The sequence below is a fragment of the Somniosus microcephalus genome, chromosome 5, assembly GCF_052327205.1.
Source record: "Somniosus microcephalus isolate GS21.2 chromosome 5, FLI_Smic_1.0, whole genome shotgun sequence".
In the NCBI taxonomy this organism is placed as follows: domain Eukaryota; kingdom Metazoa; phylum Chordata; class Chondrichthyes; order Squaliformes; family Somniosidae; genus Somniosus; species Somniosus microcephalus.
In genome coordinates this window covers 10,198,690-10,221,833 of record NC_140991.1, presented here as the reverse complement: position 1 = coordinate 10,221,833, position 23,144 = coordinate 10,198,690, and the positions used below count along the sequence as shown (strand labels likewise).

The 23,144-nt window shown below is 48.2% G+C and overlaps 1 protein-coding gene across 2 annotated transcripts in view; it reads right to left on the bottom strand.

Moving 5' to 3' along the window:
* The window catches only part of bop1 (BOP1 ribosomal biogenesis factor), a 209,098-nt gene that overhangs the window by 152,563 nt on the left and 33,391 nt on the right, over window positions 1-23,144 (bottom strand). For both annotated transcript variants that reach the window (XM_085987300.1, XM_085987302.1), the window contains one exon: window positions 7,345-7,572. In XM_085987300.1, the coding sequence (XP_085843426.1) occupies window positions 7,345-7,572 (228 nt within the window). The remainder of the gene's footprint in view (window positions 1-7,344; window positions 7,573-23,144) is intronic.

The window sequence follows — 23,144 nt, the reverse complement described above, 5'->3', positions numbered from 1 at the left end:
GCATGTCTCCGCCCCTGGCTCCACCCCTAAGCCCGGGTATAAAGGTGACTCACCACCCTTCCCCCGGGAGCTCTTAGGATGGATCCACTAGCAGAGGCATGTTCCAGTTCTTAGTCAATAAAAGCCTACTTCGTATAAGTTCAACTCGTAGTCTTTGGTGTTGTTGATAGTGCATCACATGTTAACTGACTTCTTACCGGTTCTCTCTCCTCAGGTACTGTCCCCCTCTCCCTCAAATCTGCCCTCATCACCCCTCTCCTCAAAAAACCAACCCTTGATCCCTCCGTCCTTGGAAACTACTGCCCCATCTCCAACCTCCCTTTCCTCTCCAAAGTCCTTGAACGTATTGTCACCCCTCAAATCCGTGCCCATCTTTCCCGCAACTCCATGTTTGAATCCCTCCAATCAGGTTTCCGCCCTTGCCACAGTACCAAAATGGCTCTCAAAGTCACAAATGACATCCTTTGTGACTGTGACAAAGGTAAACTATCCCTCCTCGTCCTTCTCGACTTGTCTGCAGCCTTTGACACGGTTGACCACTCCATCCTTCTCCAACGCCTCTCTGCCATCGTCCAGCTGGGTGGGACTGCATTCGCCTAGTTCCATTCTTATCTATCTAATCGTAGCCAGAGAATCACCTGCAATGGATTCTCTTCCCGCTCCCGCATCGTTACCTCTGGTGTCCCCCAAAGATCTATCCTTGGCCCCCTCCTCTTTCTCATCTACATGCTGCCCCTTGGCGACATCATCCGAAAACACAGCGTCAGTTTCCACATGTACGCTGATGACACCCAGCTCTACCTCACCACCACTTCTCCCGACCCCTCCACGGTCTCTAAATTGTCAGACTGCTGGTCAGACATCCAGTTCTGGATGTGGAAAGAATTTTCTCCAATTAAATATTGGGAAGACCGAAGCCATTGTTTTCGGTCCCTGCCACAAACTCCGATCCCCAGCCACTGACTCCATCCCTCTCCCTAACATCTGTCTGAGGCTGAACCACACTGTTCACAACCTTGGTGTCATATTTGACCCTGAAATGAGCTTCCGAACACATATCCGCAGCGTAACAAAGACCGCCTACTTCCACCTCCATAACATCGCCCGTCTCCGCCCTTGCCTCAGCTCATCCGCTGCTGAAACCCTCATCCATGCCTTTGTTACCTCTGGTGTGGAGATGCCGGAGTTGGACTGGGGTGGACAAATGTAAGAAGTCACAACACCAGGTTATAGTCCAACAGCTTTATTTGAAATCACAAGCTTTCGGAGCGCTGCTCCTTCGTCAGGTGAAGTGGAGAGATGCATAAAGACACAGCTTATATAGTCAGAGAATCATGTCAGATGTTTACAGGTAATCTTTCTAACTGCCATTTATCACACCTCGGCAGAGAGATAATCACAGCAATCAAAGGTGTGAATGGTGTCCAAACAGGTCAGTCAGGAAAACATTACATCAAAGAACAATGAGGTGGGGTCACAAGGGGTCAAATATTGCAGATGCTGGGGTCTGTATGAAAAACAAAAAAAGACAAAAAACATTTTTTTTGCTGGATATCACAGCAGGTCCGCCCGCATCTGTGTAGAGAGAACAAGCCAATGTTGACTCGAGTCTGGATGACCCTGCGTCAGGTGGGGTTACATGTAGCGTGACATGAACCCAAGATCTCGGTTGAGGCCGTCCTCATGGGTGCGGAACTTGGCTATCAGTTTCTGCTCGACGATTTTGCGTTGTCGTGTGTCTCGAAGGCCGCCTTGGAGAATGCTTACCCGAATGTCAAGGACATTCAGCCTCCGATCTTCGGGTAAGCATTCTCCAAGGCGGCCTTCGAGACACACAACGCAAAATCGTCGAGCAGAAACCGATAGCCAAGTTCCGCACCCATGAGGACGGCCTCAACCGAGATCTTGGGTTCATGTCACGCTACATGTAACCCCACCTGACGTAGGGTCATCCAGACTCGAGTCAACATTGGCTTGTTCTCTCTACACAGATGCGGCCGGACCTGCTGTGATTTCCAGCAAAAAAAATGTTTTTTGTCTGTTTTTTTGTTTTTCATACAGACCCCAACATCTGCAATATTTGACCCCTTGTGACCCCATCTCATTGTTCTTTGATGTAATGTTTTCCTGACTGACCTGTTTGGACACCATTCACACCTTTGATTGCTGTGATTATCTCCCTGCCGAGCTGTGATAAATGGCAGTTGGAAACATTACCTGTAAACATCTGACATGATTCTCTGACTATATATGCTGTGTCTTTATGCATTTCTCCACTTCACCTGATGAAGGAGCAGCGCTTCGAAAGCTTGTGATTTCAAATAAAGCAGTTGGACTATAACCTGGTGTTGTGTGACTTCTTACATTTGTTACCTCTAGCCTTGACTATTCCAATGCACTTCTGGCTGACCGCCCCCCCCCCCCCCACGTTCTACCCTATGTAAACTTGAGGTCATCCAAAACTCGGCTGCCCGTGTCCTAACTCGCATCAAGTCCCGTTCACCCATCACCCTGTGCTCGCTGACCTACATTGGCTCCCGGTTAAGCAGCGCCTTGATTTCAAAATTCTCATCCTTATTTTCAAATCCCTCCATGGCCTCGCCCCTCCCTATCTCTGTAATCTCCTTCAGCCCCACAACGCGCCCCCCCCCCCCGGGAGATATCTGCGCTCCTCTAATTCTGCCCTCGAGGATCCCCGATTACAAATCGCTCAACCATTGACGGCTGTGCCTTCTGTTGCCTGGGAGCTAAGCTCTGGAATTCCCTCCCTAAACCTCTCCGCCTCTCTCTCCTCCTTTAAGACGCTGCTTAAATCCTACCTCTGACCAATTTCTCCTTATGTGGCTCGGTGTCAAATTTTTTTGTCTTATAATACTCCTGTGAAGCATCTTGGGACGTTTTACTACATCGAAGCACTATATAAATACAAGTTGTTGTTGTTGTTGACATACAAGTCACCAGATTGTTGTGAACCAGTCAGCTCTACTGCTGAAAGCCACAGGAGACTTTTCACCACATCACTATTTTGTGAGATTGGATTCTCGAGATGCTCGAGCAGATGCCCTGCCACCATGATCTCAAGCAACACGATGTTTTTAAAGCGCTTTTTTTTTTAAAGTTTAAAAGCAGTTTTGGGTGAGGCAGCAGTACATCGTGTGGGACCTTGAGCAGACTATCAGACTGCGCCATGAAGTAGGATGTGGCAGTACAGGATCAGGCCTGGTTCCAATCAAACAATCTGACGATACCGTGGGTTAGATTTACCCCACCCCAATTAACATGGCTGGGCAAAATATCTAGCCCATTATAGATCTTGATATAAAATTTAAGCTTGGTCAAAATGAGCAAAGTTACACTTGTTTCTATAAGCTGCTGGCCAACATATTTGCTCTGCCTCTTTGTGAGCTCCAAGTGAAGGTGCCACAAGGTTGATTAGGCTTATATTCACTAGAGTTTAGAAGAATGAGAGGGGATCTCATTGAAACTTATAAAATTCTAACAGGACTAGACAGACTAGATGCAGGAAGGATGTTCCCGATGGCGGGGGAGTCCAGAACCAGGGGTCACAGTCTAAGGATAAGGGGTAGACCATTTAGGACTGAGATGAGGAGGAATTTCTTCACCCAGAGAGTGGTGAACCTGTGGAATTCTCTACCACACAAGGCAGTTGAGGCCAACTTATTAAATATATTCAAGACAAGAAGGAGTTGGATATATTTCTTGAGGCTAAAGGGATCAAGGGATATGGGGAGAAAGCAGGGACAGGGTACTGAATTTGGATGATCAGCCATGATCTCATTAAATGGCAGAACAGGCTCGAGGGGCCGAATGGCCTACTCCTGCTCCTATCTTCTATGTTTCTATGTAATGTTAAATTACATCAAGAATTTGCTCCTAGCTGCAGAAACTGTTGATTGCCCAATGGTATTTCCCTATCAGACATAATGGTCATTCACCACCGAGTGTTAAAGGATGAAAAACCCACCCAAGGTGATAGAAATAACTCATACCGATCGCTGGGTAACAATCTCCGATAGCTACAGCCTACTGTATTTACAACTGTTCCAGGCTTCTGAACAGTTAAGTGAAGACAGACTTGCAACATGAATTCCATGACTACAAGAGCTGGTCCAAGACTGGGTATTCTGCGGCAACTGACTCACCTCCTGACTCCCCAAAGCCTCTCCACCACCTACAAGGCACAAGTCAGGAGTGTGATGGAACACTTTCTATTTGGTGGGTGCAGCTCCAACAACACTCAAGAAGCCCGGCACCATCCAGGACAAAGCAGCCCGCTTGATTGGCACCCCATCCACCACCTTAAGCATCCACTCCCTCCACCACGGGCACACCGTGGCTGCAGTGGGTGACTTAATAAAACTCACTACACACTTGGTTTGAGTATAAAGCAAGGCTTTAATCAACTTGTTTCAGAACATGGAGGTCTAGTTGTACTTCACTAGTTCCTGTCTTACAAAATGTCCCTGGACAAGCTGGGCCCACGCCCGAGTATTTATACTCCTTGGACGGCGCCACCAGCTGGCCGTCCAGCATTATTTCATGAGTAGTTTCTTTATGATGATGAGATTTATAACAGTGTGTACCATCTACAAGGTGCACTGCAGCAACTCGCCAAGGCTTCTTCGGCAGCATCTCCCAAACCCGCGACATCCACCGCCTGGAAGGACAAGGGCAACAAGTGCATGGGAACACCATCACCCCCAAGATCGCCTCCAAGTCACACACCATCCTGATTTGGACATATATCGACCGTTCCTTGATCGTCGCTGGGTCAAAATCCTGGAACTCCCTCCCCAACAGCATTGTGAGAGCACCTTCACCACACGGACTGCAGCGGTTCAAGAAGAAGGACCACCATCACCTTCTCGGGGCAACGAGGGATGGGAAATAAATGGCAGACTTGGCAGCAACACCCACATCCAGAGAATGTTTTATTAATCTCCTGCCAGTGCCTGCTCTCTGTTTGGAAGCAAACAAGCCATCATCTGATGGTTGTCCAATTAGAGGATGCGGTTAGCTAGACTCTCCCAGTTTTGCTCACGTCAGGAATCGGAGAGGCAGTCCTGAAAGGGTTTGAACTCTATCTTGGCCAACAGTTCAGTAGCCAGCAGCTGTCTGAGCCTTGGGATGCATGTGACAAGCTTGCCTTCATTCTTTAGTTGAGTTCATATGCTTCCATCACAAGCATTCGTTATTATTGAGAGACAACAACTCCATGTGCACAATGATGCACACTTACACAAGGAATTCAAAGGACAGTTGTTATTTTAGGAAACGAATGTAGCTCTCAAGTACAGAATTATTGAATCTTACAGCACAGGAGGAGGCCATTCGGCCTATCATGCCCGTGCTGGCTCTTTGAAAGAGCTCTCCAATTAGTCCCACTCCCCATTCTTTATATTAAGAAATTAAGCATTGTACTGTTATTGTCATCTATTTACCCCTTTTCATTCTGCATAGTTTAATGTTTTTTAATAAGCTTATCTAGTGCCTTTTTAGCCTGAACCATATTGTCCATCAGCGTGATGATTCCCACCAATTTGCAGAGATATGACAGAATCAAAGAATGGTTACAGCACAGAACGAGGCCATTCGGCCTGTCGAGCCCGTGCCGGCTCTCTGCAAGAGCACTTCAGCTAGCCCCACTCCCTCGCCCTTTCCCCGGAGCCTGGAAAAAAAAATTCCTTCAGGTACTTATCCAATTCCATTTTGAAAGCCACGATTGAGTCTGCCTCCACCACCCTTTCAGGCAGTGCATTCCAGATCCTAACCACTCGCTGCGTAAAACAGTTTTTCCTCACGTCGCCTTTGGTTCTTCTGCCAATCACCTTAAATTTGTGTCCTCTGGTTCTCGACCCTTCCCCGCCAACGGGAACAGTTTCTCTCTATCTACTCTGTCACGAGCACTCATGATTTTGAACACCTCGGTCAAATCGCCTCTCAACCGTTTCTGCTCTAAGGAGAACAACCCCAGCTTCTCCAGTCTATCCACATAACTGAAATCACTCATCCCTGGAACCATTCTTGTAAATCTTTTCTGCACCCTCTCTAAGGCCTTCACATCCTTCCTAAAGTGCGGTGCCCAGAATTGGACACAATACTCCAGTTGAGGCCGAACCAGTGTTTTATAAAGGTTCATCATAACTTCCTTGCTTTTGTACTCTATGCCTCTATTTATGAAGCCCAGGATCCTATATGTTTTTTAACCGCTTTCTCAACCTGCCCTGCCACCTTCAATGATTTGTGCACATATACCCCCAGGTCTCTCTGTTCATGCACCCCCTTTAGGATTGTACCCTTTAGTTTATATTGCCTCTCCTCGTTCTTCCTACCAAAATGTATCACTTCACACTTTTCTACGTTAAATTTCATCTGCCACGTGTCCGCCCATTCCACCAGCCTGTCCATGTCCTCTTGAAGTCTATCACTGTCCTCCTCACTGTTCACTATACTTCCAAGTTTTGTGTCATCTGCAGATTTTGAAATTGTGCCCTGTCCAAGTCCAAGTCATTGATATATATCAAGAAAAGCAGTGATCCTAGTACCAACCCCAGTGTGCCTTCCCCCAGTCCAATAAACAACCGTTCACCACTACTCTCTGTTTCCTGTCACTTAGCTAATTTTGTATCCATGCTGCCACTGTCCCTTTCATTCCATGGGCTTCAACTTTGCTGGCGAGCCTATTATGTGGCACTTTATCAAACGCCTTTTGGAAATCCATGTACACCATGTCAACCGCATTGCCATCTACCCTCTCTGTTACCTCATCAAAAAACTCAATCAAGTTAGTTAAACACGATCTGCCTTTAACAAATCCGTGCTGGCTTTCCTTAATTAATCCACATTTGTCCAAGTGACTGTTAATTTTGTCCCGGATTATCGTTTCTAAAAGTTTCCCCACGACCGAGGTTAAACTGACAGTGAACATGGTGTACTCGTTCTGATACCTACTCCAATTAAATACTGGCCCGTGCTGGTGGCATGTTATATAGTTCAAGCATGAAGTCAAGCTTAGTTTCACAGGTGTGGGCTTGTCAACTGAAGCTGACATTTTGTGCTCAAGTAAGAAGCATTGGAAAGAAGTCTGAATTGTACAATGGGTCCACAGTGGAGATAATCAACTAATCGCCAAATGAAGGACAGGCGCTACAGAGGGTGGGCGATATAAAATGAGTTTAAGCCCCTTCCTCAGCCAGACCTCTGAAAGCTCAGGTCACCTGCCCTCCATCCCAGCTAGAGATGGCTTCTGATATAAACAGAAACCAAACAATGTTCAGGACACACAATGTTTCCCAGAAAAATAAAATTGTCGTTGTAACTCACCTTAGCATCCCGCTTGCTGAACTTATCCTTCATACTCTTCTCTTCAACACCACCGCCATCATCGTCCTCACCCTTCTCCTCCTCATGGTCATCACCGTCATCATCATCCCCCTCACCACCGCTGTCACTCCCTGAATCCTCTAAGCCAGAGAAAAGGCTCTCTTCACTGTCCGTTAGGTCACCTCCAACCTCATCCTCATCGAGTGTCGCATTTTCAAAGACGGGAAGCTGTAAAATAAGGAATTACGCATTTCAAATTCACCCGTGGCAGACCTCAAAGTAAAGTGGAGGACATCCTCTTAACGACAGGGACATCTCATAGCATGTAACACACAATGCATTACTCTGCTATGGTAGAACCTTACCTGCTGGCCCTTTAAGCCCAAGGGCTTCGTACTGTAAAAAGACATTCTCAGAGGCCAATTACAGACTAATTGCTCTTCAGCACATTAATTCGAGAGTATTTTCGGTTACTGGGGGAAAAGTAGCCAGGAAATCAGCAGGAATTGACCAGCTTTCTTGATACCTGTTAAGTGTGAAGTCTTAAGCAGTCAAGAACACGGGAAGCAGGAGACAGTGTTCGTCTATCCTCCATTACATCCTCAGGACAGAGGAAGCAGCTGGAGCACTGAATGACTGAGCTGACGGACTGGTTACAGCCCAGGGGTGGCACCCGGACAGCCCGCGTTTCCTCTCGGCCTCTGCGCCCAGAACCCCACTCAGTCTCTCCTCTTCGACCCCCCAGCTGATAAGGCTTGCAGCACAAGAAAAAGCCATATTGCTATTTTTACAATCTATGCTCCACTGATGCAGGCAGAGCGTTAATGAGCACCTTTCATTGGAAGAGCTGGATCACTATCTGTTGAGTATCCGGATTGACATTTTGTAGAGATATACAGAAACACCGCTCGATTTCCCAGCCTCCGCCCCTCCCGTCCCGTCACCCGGCCTGGGGAGGTCAATGGAGGAAGTGTTTCCTAAATTAGAGAGCTATGGCAGCAGCCAGATCCAGAATTGACCCTTGCTTCAGCAAGTTCCTGATCCAGGTCACTGTGCCGTGACTAGCAACCGGTCAGGCACTCTCAGAGAGGCAGCGAGTCAGCACCAATCCTGCCAGCCTGTTTCGAGCATTGCCTCCTGGCCTACCTTAAGCAGCAATGGCAGAGATGTGGGAGTAGGTCCCTCAGCTGCAGTCGAAGCGCGGCCCAGAGACTGAAGTAAGGATAGGGGGTAGCTTAGAGAAAAAAGTAATCAGAAAAGGAAGAGTGGGGGAAAAAAATGGTTTAAAATGCAGGTGCTGCAATGCGCAGAACGTGGAAAATAAATTAGCGGAACTCCAAGCCATTAATGTGCTGGGAGAGCTAGACTCTGTAGTATTAACAAAAACCTGGCTGCAAACTGGAGAAGAATGGAAAATAAACATCAGGATAGGATATTTAGGATAGAAATGTTACAAAGAGGTGGCGTGGCAATACAGTATTACTAAAAGAGGGGCGATGTAGACAAGAAAGGGGCAACAGACAGTCAAGCTGGCTGGAGCTCAAAGATTGTTTTTTTTTTTTTAAAAAGGGCTGGTTACGTGAGTAAGGGGGTATTACAGACCACGGGGAAAATCGGGGAAGGAAACGGAAGAGGAAATCTGCAGACAGATTAAAAAGATGAGATGGAATAACAAAGCGATTGTTCTGGGAGATTTTTAATTATCAACTTATGGAATGGGACAGAGAGGGAGTAAAGGGAATGGAATTCCTGAAGTGTGCACAGGAGTGTGCGAGTGGGCCGGAGGTGTTGTCAGATCCGGCTATGAGTAATGAAACGAATCAGACAGACCAGCTGAATGTGGGTGAGGACCTTCTGGGAATAGTGACCACAATGTATAACAAGGTTTAAGATCCGACTTAGAGAGGGGAAAAGGTCAGTACGAAAACTCAAAACGCATGATTGGATGACGGCAGATTTCAGAAAGACGAGAAGCGAGCGAGCAGAGGGGAGGTGGAAGGATAAACTGGCGCACAGGACAGTACAGCAACAAGTGGGAAGTTTTTAAAACAGTGATTGCAAAGGCACAGAATAAGTATATTCCATTAAAAAAAAACAACTAGTGGTAAGGAAAACTTTAGAGTCTTGAATTAAGGATGAAATTGCCACATAATAAGGGGCAAATAATTAGAAATATCCAGCACAGATTTCAAAAGGGATAATCCTGAAAGTAACTGGAGTGTCAGCCTGGATTCTGTGCTCAAGTCTCTGGAGTGGGACTTGAACCCACAACCTTCTGACTCAGAGGCGAGAGGTGCTGCCCACCGAGCCACGGCAGACACCACAACATCTGTCCAATGCACAAATGCCTTCTAAAGCTACTGTAGAACTTTACCCTGAAGTGTTCTTTTAATTTGAAGTTTGGCAGTGAGCCCTTCAGTGTGTGAGCAGCAGAGGTACAATTCCTACCACATGAGCGAGATCTCTTGGCGCATGCACAGTAACCCAACACCTTGAAACCCTAACTGGAGGAAGCAAACCGTTCTCGCACTCTGTCTCCTTTCCTGTAGGGGTCCATTTGATTGCAATCAAATGAGTCTCGCAGGCTTTCCCCACCGCCCCCCCACCGCCAATATGTTTTATGCTTGTCACAGTCGAGACAGACAGACTAAGAACAAAACACAATCATTCCAAATCCAACAATGGAACTGGTCACTGCTGCTGAGCAAAAGAGATGCTCGGTATCTCCCGACCCAAGGTCCTCAAAGTAAGAGGGACAGCCTCTGGTAGCAGAAATCTCGATACGGTAATTCTACCACCGCATTGCGCGGACTAAAAAACTTCAATAGATCAATCTATTCCTGTACATCTGGTAGACGAGTAACCTTGCAACTCCAAGTCTGGCGAGTGGGCGACGCAGACTGCAGTTTTGGGTTTCCAGGTGCCAATTTCTCCTCTCTCCCCCTTCTGTTTCAAACAAACATACGAACAATGACGGCCAGGTAAAGGCCCTCTGATCCACTGAGCCGGTCACACACAATTGCGATACCTTGTGTATCACAATATATACTACACCCTACCCGAAACCAGGTGATCTCCTAGGCTACATACAAGTTGTTGTTGTTGTTGGGAAAGGGAAAACCAGATCGAAGCTCTGCAGTCCTGCCACATCCAGTCGTGAATGGTGGTGGACAATTAAACAACTAACGGAGGAGGAGGCTCCATGAATAGGCTGAAGCGTTCGCAACCACCTTCAGCCAGAAGTGCCGAGTGAGGTCCCCACCATCACAGAAGTCAGTCTTCAGCCAATTCGATTCACTCCACGTGATATCAAGAAACGGCTGAGCGCACTGGATACAGCAAAGGCTGTGGGCCCTGACAACATCCCGGCTATCGTGCTGAAGACTTGTGCTCCAGAACTAGCCGCGCCTCTAGCCAAGCTGTTCCAGTACAGCTACAACACTGGCATCTATCCGACAATGTGGAAAACTGCCCAGGTACGTCCTGTCCACAAAAAGCAGGACAAATCCAACCCGGCCAATTACCGCCCCATCAGTCTACTCTCAATCATCACCAAAGTGATGGAAGGTGTCATTGACAGTGCTATCAAGCGGCACTTACTCACCAATAACCTGCTCACTGATGCCCAGTTTGGGTTTCGCCAGGTCCACTTGGCTCCAGACCTCATTACAGCCTTGGTCCAAACATGGACAAAGGAGCTGAATTCCAGAGGTGAGGTGAGAGTGACTGCCCTTGACATCAAGGCAGCATTTGACCGAGTGTGGCATGAAGGAGCCCTAGTAAAACTGAAGTCAATGGGAATCGGAGGGGGGAAAAACGCTCCACTGGCTGGAGTCATACCTAGCACAAAGGAAGATGGTTGTAGTGATTGAAGGTCAGTCATCACAGCCCCAGGACATCGCTGTAGGAGTTCCTCAGGGCAGTGTCCTAGGCCCAACCATCTTTAGCTGCTTCATCAATGACCTTCCCGCCATCATAAAAGGTCAGAAATAGGGATATTCGCTGATGGCTGCAGTGTTCAGCGCCATTCACAACTCCTCAGATAATGAAGCAGTCCATGCCCGCATGCAAGACCTGGACGACACGCTGGCTTGGGCTGATAAGTGGCAGGTAACATTCGCGCCACACAAGTGCCAGGCAATGACCATCTCCAACAAGTGAGAATCTAACCACTGCCCCTTGACATTCAATGGAATAACCATCGCCGAATCCCCCCACCAGTATGGTATCACAGTATGGTATGGCAGCTGTAGCTACTATGACCGGAAAGCCCTGCAGCGGGTAGTCAAAACTGCCCAACGCATTACCGGCACCCGGCTACCGACCATAGAGCACATATACCAGAAACGCTGTTTACGGAGGTCATGGACCATCATCAAAGACCCTACCCACCCCAGCCACAGTCTGTTCGCCCTCCTGCCATCTGGGAGACGCTACAGATGCATTCGCACCCGTACGACCAGATTTAGGAACAGCTTCTTTCCCAGGGCTGTCATCCTACTGAACTCCACAAATAAACTCTAAAGCCTGCACATCTGCCAATGCACTTTATTATGGTTATATTTATGTTAATATACTACAAGCCAAATGTACGTTGAATGTTTAAATGTCTTAATCTAAATGTACACTCTCGGGAGCCGCAAGCCTACATTTCGTTGTACTGCACATGTGCACTAACAATGACAATAAAAGTTGATTTGATTTGATTTGATCAACATCCTGGGGGTCACCATTGACCAGAAACTTAACTGGACCAGCCACATAAATACAGTGGCAACAAGAGCAGGTCAGAGGCTGGGTATTCTGCGGCGAGTGTCTCACCTCCTGACTCCCCAAAGCCTTTCCACCGTCTACAAGGCACAAGTAAGGAGTGTGATGGAATACTCTCCACTTGCCTGGATGAGTACAGCTCCAACAACACTCAAGAAGCTCGACACCATCCAGGACAAAGCAGCCCGCTTGATTGGCACCCCATCCACCACCTTAAACATTCACTCCCTCCACCACCGGCACACCGTGGCTGCAGTGTGTACCATCTATAAGATGCACTGCAGCAACTTGCCAAGTCTTCTTCGGCAGCACCTCCCAAACCCGTGACCACTTCCACCTAGAAGGACAAGGGCAGCAGGCGCATGGGAACACCACAACCTCCAAGTTCCCCTCCAAGTTGTACACAATCCTGACTTACATAAGAAATAGGAGCAGGAGTAGGCCATTTGGCCCCTCGCGCCTGCTCCGTCATTTAATGAGATCATGGCTGATCTGATCTTGGGCTCAGCTCCATTTCCCCGCCCGCTCCCCATAACCCTCGACTCCCTTATTGTTCAAAAATCTGTCTATCTCCACCTTAACTATATTCAATGACCCGGCCTCCACAGCTCTCTGGGGCAGAGAATTCCACAGATTTACAACACTCTGAGAGAAGAGACTTGGAAATACATCGCTGATCCTTCATCGTCGCTGGGTCAAAATCCTGGAACTCCCTCCCTAACAGCACTGTGGGAGCACCTTCACCACACGGACTGCAGCGGTTCAAGAAGGCGGCTCACCACCACCTTCTCCAGGGCAACTAGGGATGGGCAATAAATGCTGGCCTTGCCAGCGACACCCACATCCCATGAACGAATTTAAAAAAATTTCAGGCTACAGTTACACTCCGCAGAGTGAAGCAAGTGGATCAGATGATTTCATTATGGCTCTGTGGACCTGGTTTACACTGTTTGGCTACACACCAGTGCTTTACCCAAATAAGCTTGGAGGGAGTGCAGCGTAGATTTACCAGAAGGATAGCTGGACTCCAAGGGTTAAACTACAAGGAGAGATTACACAAACTAGGTCTGTATTGCCTGGAATTTAGACAGTTAAGGTATGATTTGATCGAAGTTTTCAAGATATTAAAGGGGAACATAGGGTAGATAGAGAAAGAGAAACTATTCCCGCAGGTTGGGGAGTTTAGGACTAGGGAACACAGTCTAAAAATTAGAGCCAGACCTTTTTGGAGTGAAGTTAGGAACACTTCTACACACAGAGTGGTAAAGTTTGGAACTCTCTTCCAGAAATGGCAATCGATGCTAAGTCAATTGTTAGTTTTAAATCTGAGATTGATCAGATTTTTGTTAGCCAAAGATTTTTTTTTATTCATTCACGGGATGTGGGCATCGCTGGCAAGACTGGCATTTATTGCCCATCCCTAATTGCCCCCGAGAAGGTGGTGGTAAGCTGCCTTCCTGAACCGCTGCAGTCCGCGTGGTATTAAGCGATATGGGCCAAAGGCGGGTACATGGAGTTCGGTCACAGATCAGCCGTGATCTCATTGACTGGCGGAACAAGCTCGAGGGGCTGAATGGCCGACTCCTGTTACTACGTTCCTAAGCCAAACAGCATTATTCCACAAGTGATGGCCACAATCCAAATGGTTTATTTTGCTTAAATCCCCAACAATCGTGGAAAAAAGACATTCAGATTTACTCAGCACTTCGTGTCTCTGAGAAACAAATTACTTTTCAAATGAAGTGACTCATGTCAGCAAAACTACAACCAATTTGGCCAGAGCGAATATCCCACAAACAGTAATGAGACACATGACCGGTTAATCCTTTTCTGGTAGTGTTGACTGAGGGATCAACATTGGCTCAAGTACCAGGAGAACATCCTGCTCTCGAACAGTGTCAGGCTTGGCTCAGTCGTAGCATTCGCATCTCCATGGCAGAAGGTTCAGGGTTCAAGCCCCACTCCAGAGACTTGAGCACATATTTTAAGCTGACAGTTCTGAGGGAGTGCTGCACTGTCAGAGGTGCCGTCTTTCGTATTAGACATTAAACCGAGGCCCCATCTGCCCTCGCAGGTGGGCATAAAAGACCCCATGGCACTATTTCGAAGAAGAGCAGGGGAGTTCTCCCAGTGTCCTAACCTATATTTATCCCTCAACCAACATCACTACAATAGATTATCCGGTCATTTATCGCACAGACACGATGGGTCAAATGGCCTCCTTCTGTGCTGTAAATTTCTGATTCTATCTCATTGTTGTTTATGGTGTGGAGATGCCGGTGTTGGACTGGGGTGGACAAATGTAAGAAATCACACAACACCAGGTTATAGTCCAACAGCTTTATTTGAAATCACAAGCTTTTGGAGCGCTGCTCCTTCGTCAGGTGAAGTGGAGAGATGCATAAAAACACAGCTTATATAGTCAGGGAAAGGGAATGTCAGATGTTTACAGGTAATCTTTCTAACTGCCATTTATCACACCTCGGCAGAGAGATAATCACAGCAATCAAAGGTGTAAATGGTGTCCAAACAGGTCAGTCAGGATTGCTGTAGCGATTGCTGTGATTATCTCTCTGCCGAGGTGTGATAAATGGCAGTTAGAAAGATTACCTGTAAACATCTGACATTATTCCCTGATTTCCCTACGCTACAACAGTGACTACAATTCTCAAGTACTTTATTAGCTGTGAAGGCCTTTGGGACATTAAGACACTGAGGCCTAGAAATTGGGTTGGGGTGCCAAAGTGGCGCAAAAGTCGCCTGAGCGCAGGTTTTAGCGCAGCGATCGGAGTGATACTGATCGCCAGAAATTCAGTTTCAGTGCCCGAGGGAGACGGGGCGAGGCTCGAGGCGCTCCGCGTCCCTCTTAGGGCGCTGAAACTGATTATCTCAGCGCAATGTGCCGCAGCGCCACATGCTGCGGCACGGCACGCTGCGGTACTGCAGGCCTTCCTCCCACTGTTAAGGGGGAGGTGCCTGCAACAGCGCGATCCCCGATCGCGAGTGCCGGCAAATGAGCCCGGCACTAAGGAGAAGTGCCGGGCTCTCGGGAAACAGCCGGCAATGCTGCGGGGGGGGGGGGGGGGGGGGGGGGGGGAGGTAGGTTAGGAGGCCGGGGACGGAGGTGCTGGCAGGCTGCCGCCGAAAAAGTGGCCGCCCCGCACCTCCACCTTAACTTGCGCCGCTGCCGGCACAGTAAGGCCCCGTGAACCGGGCGCAGGTAGCGAGCGGCGCAACTGCGGCGTTCGCTACCAAATATCGCGAACGGGGCGCTGCGCACACCGATGACGTCATCGGTGGCGGCGCAGCGCAAATGCCTAACGCCACCATTAGCGCCCCTACTGAATATCGCGGGAGGCGCAGCCAGTGGCGCTACAGCCACTGACTGCCTCTTTAGGCGCTAACAGGTGGCGCTACTCACCCAATTTCTCCCCCTATATAAATTCTTTCAGCAACATCCTACTGAACAGGAAGGGCTTTGCTTTTTAAAGACAGCACCTCCACAATGCAGAAGTGTACTGGAAGTAGCGATCTAGATTATATGCTCAAATCCTGGAGTAAGACTTGAACCCTCTGGCATGGAGGGGAAGAGTGCTGCCAACTGAGCCAAGCTGATAGCAGCCGAAATCTGTTCTACTTGTGCACGAGAGAGTGAGGAAATATGAGCACGCACGCACACATCTCCATCTTTTGGACTTAACCTCACACATGTAGGTGAAGACGCTAGCTTGAAACACATTGTAACCTCGTGTACTGCAGTCCAAGAGTTATACATATTAAAAACACTACATGGAAGCCTGCCAGTATGAGTCATTTCTGCGGGCAATGCACAGTCCAAGTTTACAGACATTTATCGGTACATTTTGTTGCAGAAAGCCAGTCCAAGTACAGAACTAGCACTCAGATTTGCTGAGGAAATTAAATTGTTGCCCATGTGCACATACTAATCCGGTAGAAAGTATCTGATAGCACCTCGGTAGAGGAAGAAATCATTGCTCTAAACAGACTTAGGCCGCGATTTTATCGGCACTCAGAGGGCGGGTTTGGAGGCGGGTCAAAGGTTAAAATCGTTTTGATTGACGGCAGGTGACGATCCCGCCGGCAACCCACCTCCAAACAATTTTCCCCATTGTCGGGTCCCCGATTTGCACATGGACCCGACACCTATCGGCGGGAAGAGGATTAAAAGCAATTACCTGCCTATTAACAGGTAGTTGCTAGTATTTGACAGGCTCTTTTTGAATTTTACCGCTTCTGGCTCGGGTTCCCCGACGTCTGGACACCACGCCAGGTAAGTGTGGCGTGTTGTGCGTCTGCTGTAGTGCTTCTGGATTGCTGACAGCTGCAGAAGTGGTGTGAAGGATCCAATGTTTCACTGGTGAGTCTCAGAGGTAAAAAAAAATGTTGGGAAATGCATTTTTAATACATTTACACATTTCTTTAGGTTACAAGTTTGGAAATCCATGTCCAGTGCCATCTCATTGGGAAAACCGCTCTCACCAGTGACAGATCGCTTCTGTCACTTCACCTGCAGCTGCCATCTATTCCAGCCTACGGAGCGAGTCATTGGAGAGTCTGGGTGCAAGAGTTCACCTTTATACAGTGATTGTCAGTGTTTGCAGCACCTCAATGCTGTCAAACACTGAAAAATCAGCTGTCAAAAAAAAATTGTGCGTAGTCCCTTTAAGAAAACCGGCAGATGACACGTCATCAAATGACATCATCTGATCGGCTTCCTCTTAATTGGCTGGCAAGCCCGCAGAGCGGGCTTAACAAGGTCAAAGTAAAATCACGTCTGTGGGCTGGGACTGGAAGCCGGAAACCACCTGACCCGCACCCAACCCGCCTCCATTGATAAAATCGCGGCCTAAGAATTTGAGAATAAATGCTGCTTTGGGAGTAATAGCAAGCACATCTTTGGGACCGATAATTCACACGGGCCACAGGAACAGAACTGCAAAAGGACCGGGCGAGCCGATGCCGAATAATGAGAAGCAAGTTGATGAAAATCGAGTGAACTCAGTGACTGTTTTTCTCATTCCTACATTTTATTTGGATTAACCTGCAGTGAATAACTTCAAAACGTTCACTCCTCTGGCGCTAAGTCAGTAACAACACACCGGCCGTCTGAACTGAAACGGGCCCCACGGAATAAAACCGCTGTACACCAATCTCACGTCTGGCTGCAAAAGAGCAGAAGCATTTAAGGATTCAGGTTCACAAGACAGGCAAAGTAGTGCCTCAAGTGGATAAGGCCATTCAGTAAAGCTGCTGGAATACTGGGTTTCACGGCAAGAGGCGTCGAATAGAAAAGCCCAGATGTCATGGTGGATCTGTAGAAAACCTCAGTAAGACGACAGTTGGAGTGCTGTGTGCACTCTGGGGCTGCTCACTATAGGAAAGGATATGGAGGATACAGCAGAGATTCACTAGGATGCTGCCTGGCGTGAGGAAATACAAAAACAAAAAGACGTGCCGAGCTGGGGGCATTTCCATTGCAACAGAAGAGATTACAGAGCGATTTGTAGGAGTTGTAACAAAAATATGAAGGGAAAGGATAAATAACAAGAGACTGTTTCTAGTGACTGAATGGATTAAAGAACAAGGCAATACACGGTTAATTGCAAGATATCGCAGGATCTTGCAGGGCACAAATGGCTGCCACATTTGCCAACATAACCATACTGATTGCCCTTCAAAATAGTTTGCTGTCTGTGAAGTACTTTGGGGTGCAATAAGGCAATATACAAATGTCGGTCTTCCTGATGGGTTTATTGCGCCAGGTTGAAAATAGAACACTGTGACAAATTCAAGAGTAAAATGACTTGATGCACTGGAGCACTGGCCGATATTAAATGCTGCCGTGGGACTCCAGCCCACGGCCTTTGATTCTGAAGTGTCTGCTGCCCACTGAGCCAAGGTGACAGACTAAAGACTCCACAGCGGCCCAATTGGCTGTACTCCATCAAGATACACTGCTATTGTTCGCTTCTTGTACTTTGTACAGTTGCATATTGGGGACATCAATCCTCCATTCTCTTCTTCTTCCTCCCTACCCAATAGAGCGGTCTCACACTGCTGCTACTATGCTAATATGCTTAGTTTTAAATTTCATTATATTTTCTGCATTGTCATGTTACTTTCGTTTAGGATTGTAGGAGAGTTGGACAGATATTTGAGGATGAGGAACTCGCAGGGTTACGGACAAACAGCGGGGGTGGGACTGAGCACGACGGCTCTTTCAAAGAGCCAGCACCGGCACGACGGGCCGAATGGCCTCCTCCTGTGCTGCAAGTTTCTGCGATTCTCTTGCAAAGAACGGAGGCGCTGAACCTCCCTGGCTCCTCCACCGTAAAGCTCGTTATCACCGCAGTACAGACCGGATTTGTGACAGCACCTCAGTGTTCAGCTTCTGTCACCTTATCTGAGGAAGGATGTTCTTGCCATGGAGGGAGTTCAGCGAAGATTCACCAGACTGATACCTGGGATGGCAGGAATGACGTATGAGGAGAGATTGGGTCGATTGGGCTTATACTCGCTGGAGTTTAGAAGAATGAGAGGGGATCTCATTGAAACTTATAAAATTCTGTCAGGACTGGACAGACTAGATGCAGGAAGGATGTTCCCGATGGCGGGGGAGTCCAGAACCAGGGGTCACAGTCTAAGGATAAGGGGTAAGCCATTTAAGACAGAAATGAGGAGGAATTTCTTCACCCAGAGAGTGGTGAACCTGTGGAATTCTCTACCACAGAAGGCAGTAGAGGCCAATTCATTAAATATATTCAAGAAGGAGTTGGATATATTTCTTAAGGCTAAAGGGATCAAGGGATATGGGGAGAAGGCAGGGACAGGGTACTGAATTTGGATGATCAGCCATGATCGCATTGAATGGTGGAGCAGGCTCGAGGGGCCGAATGGCCTACTCCTATCTTCTATGTTTCTATGTCACAAAAGGTGGTTTACAGTGCAGTGCCAGGAGAACATCGCCCACATACTTTACAACTTCACCAAAACCTCGCACGCTTCACCGAAGGCTCAGTGGGCGAATTCACCACCTAGTGTGGCAATGAAGGGGGGAGACCAAGAGGCTGAGGGTAGACCTAATTGAGGTGTATAAAATTATGAGGGGCCTAGATAGAGCGGATAGGAAGGACCTATTTCCCTTGGCAGAGAGGTCAATAACCAGGGGCAGAGATTTAAAGTAATTGGTAGAAGGATTAGAGGGGAGTTGAGGAGAACTTTTTTCACCCAGAGGGTGGTGGGGGTCTGGAACTCACTGCCTGAAAGGGTGGTAGAGGCAGAAACCCTCATCACATTTAAAAAGTACTTGGATATGCACTTGAAGTGCCGTAACCTGCAGGGCTACGGACCAAGAGCTCGAAAGTGGGATTAGGCTGGATCGCTCTTTGTCGGCCGGCACGGACAAGATGGGCCTAATGGCCTCCTTCTGTGCCGCAGATTTCTATGATTCTATGATGGCAGCAGGTTCAGTCAATGGTGTGCTCTGAGCTGCTTTCAGTTGTTGGCATGCTAAAGGCCTCGGCAATCCATGGGCTCGGAAAAAGGAAAATAAAAGTGTTTCTAATCCTGATTTTCTTTGCCAGTGGCCCCTGCCAGACAGTGTGCACGTGACTGGGAGTAAGAATCGAACTTGCCTGTCGCACCCACAGTTGAACATTCAACACCAGTTACTCTCGGGTCAAGCACAAAGAATTGGGTGGAGGTACCAAAGGTGTGGGCAGCAGTAGAGTGGAGACACCCCCCCCAGAAACCGAGGGAGAAACAAATTCAGCTGTGGCAATGCACCGGTGGTTGGAGACATTCTTAGCCACGTTTGGTTGCTCAGTTACCTTGGAAGGGAAGACAGCTTTGAGCACGTTTGCGAATGTAGACTTGGAACTCTGTAGCATGAACACTCCAGGCGAGGGGATCTCATTGAAACTTATAAAATTCTAACAGGACTAGACACAGGAAGGATGTTCCCGATGGCGGGGGGAGTCCAGAACCAGGGGTCACAGTCTAAGGATAAGGGGTAAGCCATTTAGGACAGAGATGAGGAGGAATTTCTTCACCCAGAGAGTGGTGAACCTGTGGAATTCTCTACCACAGAAGGCAGTAGAGGCCAATTCATTAAATATATTCAAGAAGGAGTTAGATATATTTCTTAAGGCTAAAGGGATCAAGGGATATGGGGAGAAGGCAGGGACAGGGTGCTGAATTTGGATGATCAGCCATGATCTCATTGAATGGTGGAACAGGCTCGAGGGGCCGAATGGCCGACTCCTGCTCCTATCTTCGATGTTTCTATGGCACAAGCACATCCCCGCAGGAAAATATCAGACAAGTCACCCACAAGGTCACTTTTACATGACGCCAAAGGAGAGTTGCGTAATTTAATTAGCAAAGATCATGAAAGTAGATCACCTATTCACCCTTTCGGCAGAAGAATGCTGTGTTAAAATAGATGTGGAAAAAATATTTATAGAATTGATTCTGCCAATGGGTGAGCTGCTCAGGGCACTGCCTAGTGTGGAACTTAGCCATACAGATCAGGAAGTTTACAGATTCCTTCCTTAATCTGCGTTGGGCTATCTGATCTCAGGCAATGGTCGGGATGCTACAAATGGCTGGAGGAGGGGGAAGGGGAAGAAAAAAAAAAAATCAGCTCAGGTTCCCAATACCAGTTTCGCGGCCCCAGGTGGAAAATGCACACACATGGACAGTGGACAAGGGCACGATCAGGCGCGTGTGTGCCCTTCTCACTCCGCCTCTCCCTCCTCACAGTCAAACAGCCTGCCAGAACTCACTATCTGGGCTCGCACAGTAAGAACGATCACTCACGTGAGGCACCAGAGGCTGGCGGCCAGCCACAGAGCCATACCCCAACCTGAGTTAGTGTCTTGAGGAGCAGGGAAGGAATGAAGGGGAGATAATTAGCACAGCGAGAAAGAGATAAACCAGCAAACAAACAACGCTGAAAGAGACCTCATTCAACTGTCACCACTGCTGCCAAACGAAGAAATTTGGGGGGGAAATTCAGTTGGTTGCGCCACCCGTTAGCGCCTTAAGAGGGCGCTAAGTGGGGCGCAAACCAACTAGCGCCCGGGCGCGGCACTGCCCACGCCTCCCGCAAGATTCAGCGGGAGGTTAGTGGTGGCGCTAACCGGTATCGCTGCGCCGCTGGCGATGACGTCATTGGTGTGCGCAGCGCCCCGCTCACACCCCGGCCGCGATCTTCGGGAGCGCCCCGACTTACCGCCAGACGCTATGTCCGACAGGGTCAGGGTGGCGTACCTGCAGCCGGGGAGGCGCAATTTAAAGGCGAGGTGCGGGGTGGCCATTTTTGTCGCTGGCCGCCTGCCAGCACCTGCCTGCGCTCCCATCCCCGGCCTCCTGATCCCCACCCCCCTGCGGAGTGCCAGTTCTTTTGCCTGCACTCCCGATCCCCGGGGGCCCAGCTGGGCCCCAGATCGCGCTGCACAAGGCCCCTCCCCTTTAAGAAGGGGAGGAAGGCCTGCAATACCGCGGCGCTGCAGCACGTAGCGCCCCGATATTCACTCACAGCGCCCCAAGAGGGATGCGCCCCGCTTCCCTCTTGGAGCGCAACCACTCAATTTCTAGCGCGGGGGCGCTAATTTTTCCGGGGCGCTAAAGTTAGCGCCTCAATTGGGGCGCTACTCAATTTTTAGCCCTTGGTTTGGTAACGATCTCCAAACTACCAAACTGACATGAATCAGTCATTCATGAAAGAAAGACTTATGAAATAATACTGAGCGGCCTGCGGGTGGCGCTGTCCAGGGAGAGTATAAATACTCGGGCACGGGCCCAGCTTGCGCAGGACATTCTTAACAGGAACTAGTGAAGGGCACGAGACCTCCATGTTGTAAAACAGTTGATTAAAGCTTTGTTTAACGCTTAGACCAAGTGCCTAGTAGTTTTCTTACGTCACAAACGTTTGGTGAAATTATTGCACACGGTTCACTATTCCTCTCCTCGGACCTCGCCCGTCTTCTGAACTGTCTTGTGGTTAAATATTCTTTATTCATTCTCGGGATCTGGGCGGCGCCGGCAAGGCCAGCATTTATTGCCCATCCCGCCCGAGTTGCCCTGGAAAGGTGGCGGTGCAGTGCAGTGGCTTGCTCGGCCAGAGGGCTGTTCAGAGTTAACCACATTGGTGCAGAACAGGAGTCGTATATAAATCAAACCGGGTAAGGACAGCGATTGCCAAATCACACGCATCAGCAACAGTGGCACTCACTTCCTGTAAAAGGATCTGTACATCGGCTGTGACTCAGCACAACATGTGGAGCAAAGTAACTGGGGCAAACGGTTTACTAGATTTAACTCTCGGCACTCCACTGGAGCTGGCCATTAACCTGAAAACGGTTAAACACCTGGATTCTGCTGACTATTGCGTAGCTAGATTTGAATTGTAATTAAGAGGATGGCCAAAAACAAGACTTAAAAGCAAACTTTGGAACTGTGGAAACATTAGTGGGAAGGAAGCCTCACTACTAGAAAAAAATGAATAATTTAACATTATTTTTAAGAGACATGGAAAATACATCCTTGCAGGGAGGAGTAACGAAGCAAAATCTAATATCTAATAAAAAGATCAACATATGAAGCTGAAAATTACAGACCAGTTAGGCTGGAAATTAGAGGCCAAGTAACCTTTCAGTAGCAAGGAAAAGGCTTGATTTAAGAGTTTGGCAGAAACTACTATTCCTCTGAAGAGCACAGACCAAGGCAAGGTTTAAGTAGTAGCGATACATGCCTCACAAAATCAAGTCGAATTACTGAGGTGCTAACAATTTTAGCGCACAAAAATTTGAGAATTTGAATTCAGTTTTATAAAAAATAAATAAATCTGGAAATAAAAAGCCGGGATCACCAAAAGTGACCATGAAGCTGTTGGATTGTCGGAAAAACCCAGCTGGATCTATAATGTCCTTTAGGAAAGGAAGCCTGTCCTTACTGACTCATTCTGGACTATATGTGACTCCAGTCCCACACCGATGTGTTTGACT